This window comes from Octopus bimaculoides, chromosome 11, assembly GCF_001194135.2.
Source record: "Octopus bimaculoides isolate UCB-OBI-ISO-001 chromosome 11, ASM119413v2, whole genome shotgun sequence".
Lineage (NCBI taxonomy): Eukaryota > Metazoa > Mollusca > Cephalopoda > Octopoda > Octopodidae > Octopus > Octopus bimaculoides.
In genome coordinates this window covers 13,371,691-13,375,777 of record NC_068991.1, presented here as the reverse complement: position 1 = coordinate 13,375,777, position 4,087 = coordinate 13,371,691, and the positions used below count along the sequence as shown (strand labels likewise).

The 4,087-nt window shown below is 38.2% G+C and overlaps 1 protein-coding gene across 1 annotated transcript in view; it reads right to left on the bottom strand.

Moving 5' to 3' along the window:
• The window catches only part of LOC106867383 (WD repeat and HMG-box DNA-binding protein 1), a 38,985-nt gene that overhangs the window by 11,010 nt on the left and 23,888 nt on the right, over nucleotides 1-4,087 (bottom strand). The window contains exons 15-18 of the mRNA XM_052971559.1: nucleotides 3,302-3,467; nucleotides 2,625-2,739; nucleotides 1,750-1,858; nucleotides 502-563 (exon numbers count right to left, since the gene is read on the bottom strand). Coding sequence (XP_052827519.1) covers nucleotides 502-563; nucleotides 1,750-1,858; nucleotides 2,625-2,739; nucleotides 3,302-3,467 — 452 coding nt within the window. The remainder of the gene's footprint in view (nucleotides 1-501; nucleotides 564-1,749; nucleotides 1,859-2,624; nucleotides 2,740-3,301; nucleotides 3,468-4,087) is intronic.

The window sequence follows — 4,087 nt, the reverse complement described above, 5'->3', positions numbered from 1 at the left end:
AGAGAGAGAGAGAGAGAGAGAGAGAGAGAGATAAAGAAAGAAGAACAAAGATTTTTTTTAAGGAACAAAAAGCTGAGACAAAACTGGGCTACTTTGACCCACTTAAACTTTTGTCACAGGGGACTGAAGCTTTGCCAATCAGTCAAGCGAACCCGTTCCCTATTGGGAGTGTGGAATTCAACCATGTCATTATCCTTTTATTAAATTTTCTCTTTAATTCCAGGCTTTTGAAAGATCTGTCCACTCAACAAATTTTGAACTTAGCTCATGGACCAATCACTGCTTTCTTTGTGGACTCCCAGGTATCCATAGACCTCCAGGAGTCTACAGGTTAAGAAACGCTGGTCTAAAATGTTGTTGTTGTTATTTTAGATATATATATTTTCAAACCAGTATCTGAAAGATACACCTTTGTACAAGTAAACACAGTGAGCCAGTAAGACAGCTAGCCAATTACACAGAGACGTTCAGACAGAATAAGAGAATATAGATAACATTTACCTGATCTGCTGTTGAGATTCTAGTATACTGATGATCCAGAAATGGTCTGATTTTCCTTTTGCCTGAAATATAAAGGTAGAAAGATATTATTAGTAATTGTGTTTTTTTACTAATGGCTTCAGTCATTGGACTAAATAGCAGACAAAATAATAGGTTTGGTATATTTGACTAAAAATTACCTTCCAGGATTTTTAGTCAAATACAACAAACCTATTATTTTGTCTGCTATTTATTTTACTGATATACATATGTATGTGTATGTAATTCGACTAATGAATTTATGTCAATTAGTGTGCTGAGTAAAGCACGTTCCACAGTTTGGGCTACCTGGTGTCATCCACGGCTGGGTATATTTCCTCTGGATTTACGCCAGGAATTCTGCAGTGTTAGTTGAGGTAATAATAACTGATGGAGGAAACGGAAGATAGATTCTGCATTAGTCTTTATTCAGTACGACAATCATTTCCACCCATCCTGAAACTATCCGTTATGGGTAGGATTTTGTGCATCTAATTGTGTTGCATCAATATGTGCAGTTTGTGCCACATCAGACACATGCATAAAGAAAGGGATGTCGTGCTAGATATACTGAGATGTCCTAGGTATGTTGTCCTTGTCTGCTTGAATAAAGACTAGTGTTGTATCTATCTCCCGTTTCCTTCATCAATTATTATTATTATTATTATTATTATCATTATTATTATCATGTGTGCATATATATATATGTGTGTGTGTGTGTGCACAGGCATGGCTGTATGGTTAAGCAGCTCACTTTGCAACCACATAGTTATGGGTTCAATCCCACTGCATGGCACCTTGGGCGAACGTCTTCTACTTTAGCCACGTGCTTAAAAAGATCAATGCCTTGTGAGTGAATTTGCTAGATGGAAACTGATAGAAACTGAAAGAAGCCCAACAAATATGTGTGTATGTATATATATATATATATATATATATACATATATATATCATCATCATTTAACGTCCGTTTTCCATGCTGGCATGGGTTGGACAGTTTGACTGGGAACCGGTAATCTGGAAAACTGCACCAAGTTCCAATCTGATCTGGCAGAGTTTCTACAGCTGGATGCCCTGCCTAACGCCAACCACTCCAAGAGTGTAGTGGGTGCTTTTACGTGTCACCGGCACAAGGGCCAGTCACAAAGTACTGGCAACGGCCACCCTCAAAAGGTGTTTTTTACGTGCCACCAGCACGGGAGCCAGTCTACCATAATCTCATATACTTACAAAAGACTTTGTATCACATGCTGGTGTCCAAGAGTTACCAAATTTCCGGTTCAGCATGTTAAGCATGCCACTGGAATCCATATAGAATGGGGTACCTTCTGCAGAAAACCTACAGAAACAAAGGAAGACAGTTGAACAACAACAACAACAACAATAGAAATTTAAGCAATGGTTTTATCATTTTTATTCTGATACCTAACCAAGAGGCTTCACCCTGGCACCCTTAACCAGTATCTTATCTCTTTCCCGTTCCAGCCTGACCATTTTCACACTCCCTTCCAAAAAGTGAGTAGCCCTCCTTATAGGAAGAAAACTGTTCTCTTCTGGGACCTTCTTATATATTTTAACCCCCATTAAACCCATAGCATAACACTGCCTCCCTCTCTACTGCCACCTCACTCATTTGACCCTTTAACATTCAGATTACTGAAACAAGTAAACGAATAAAAGCATCTTTTGTACTCTAGGCACAAGGCCCGAAATTTGGGGGGAGTGGTAGGGGCTGTCGATTACATCGACCCCAATGCGTAACTGGTACTTTATTTATCGACCCTGAAAGGATGAAAGGCAAAGTCGACCTCGGCGGAATTTGAACTCAGAACGTAAAGACAGACGAATAAAAGAACATATAGTACAAGGAAAATAATATTAACAAGTTGCACAAGAGTTCCAACAAAAACGAGAAAAACTGTACTGAGTTGTCTCCCATATATATTAACCATCAAATAATAGCATTTTTCGCTACATATTTGATAATAGCCATTTTGTTTTAATGTTTCTAGAACTTGTTTTGCCCCACTTAACTGTTAATTAACATGCAGATGGCGCCTCAGAGTAGTTTATCATAAAACAATGCTTCTTTTCTTTTAACTTACCCAGCCCAGCAAAGGAAAGACTTGGGACTACGAGGAAGCAGATCCTTCAAAATGCATTTCTTCTTTGATGTCAGTTGATAAAGGTCAATACCCAAACACTGTTCACCAGGAAGACCTGAAATCAATGATAATAATATTAATAATAATAATAATAATAATAACAATAAAAAAAAAAATAATAATAATGATCGTTTCTACTAAAGGCACAAGGCCTCAAATTCTGTGGGAGGTGACTAGTTAATTACATCGACCCCAGTGTTTCACTGGTACTTAATTTATCGACTCTGAAAGGATGAAAGGTAAATTCTTTCCACTATAAGCACAAGGCCTGAAATTTTGGGGAAGGGGTGGGCAAGTCAATTAAATCGACCCCAGTGCGTAACTGGTACTTATTTCATTGACCCCGAAAGGATGAAAGGCAAAGTCGACCTTGGCGGAATTTGAACTCAGAATAATAATAATAATAATAATAATAATAATAATAATAATGATGATGACTTCAAATTTGGTTGTTGCCTTAATTATAATAATAATAACAATAATAATCATCATCATCATCATCATGATCGCCATCATTTTCACCACAACTACTGCAACAGAAAATGAGAGGAAATAGAGAGAGACAGAGAGAAGTAAAGAAAGAAAGCATCTCAGACAAGTGTCTGTGGTATACATACCGCCACCTCGATGGTAGACAACCATCAAGAAGTCTTTAAAGCCCGCCAGACATACAATAGGTCCTGCGAGAGTAAGGATTTCTTTCTGAATGCCCGTCATGGTAAAGAGTCGAAGAAGTTGTTCACTGGTGGCCATGGCAACCCATGTCTCAGCAGCAGTTATGGCCTGTCAAGGACACAAATTGGTTTCATGTTAAAACACATATATGCTTATATGCAAATGCATATATATACACCCACCCGAATACATATATATATATATATACTTACATCTATATACACACATCTACCTAGCTACCTACATACAAACACATGCAAATAAATGTAAAGATACATCTACATAAACACATACCGATATATACACATATCTTCCTGGATTCACATGCTTATCTTCACACAAGCACACATCTGCTTGCATACATATATACATACATACATACACATATACACCTACCTATATACACACACCTATCTGCATACACACAGTCCTACCTATAGATATATAAATAAATGCGCCCTTTTAAAGCTTAGCCAGGCTCATGTGCCCGGTTTCCCGGTTTCAATGGCATATGTGTTCCCCAGCTGCACAAGACGCCACTCCATCACAGTGTTACTCATTTTTGTCAGCTGAGTGGACTGGAGCAATGTGAAATGAAGTGCTTTGTTCAAGAACACAACGCGTCGCTCGGTCCAGGAATCGAAACCACAATCTTACGATCTTGATGCTGACACCCTAACCACTAAGCCATGCGCCTCCACATACATACATATATACATACATATATA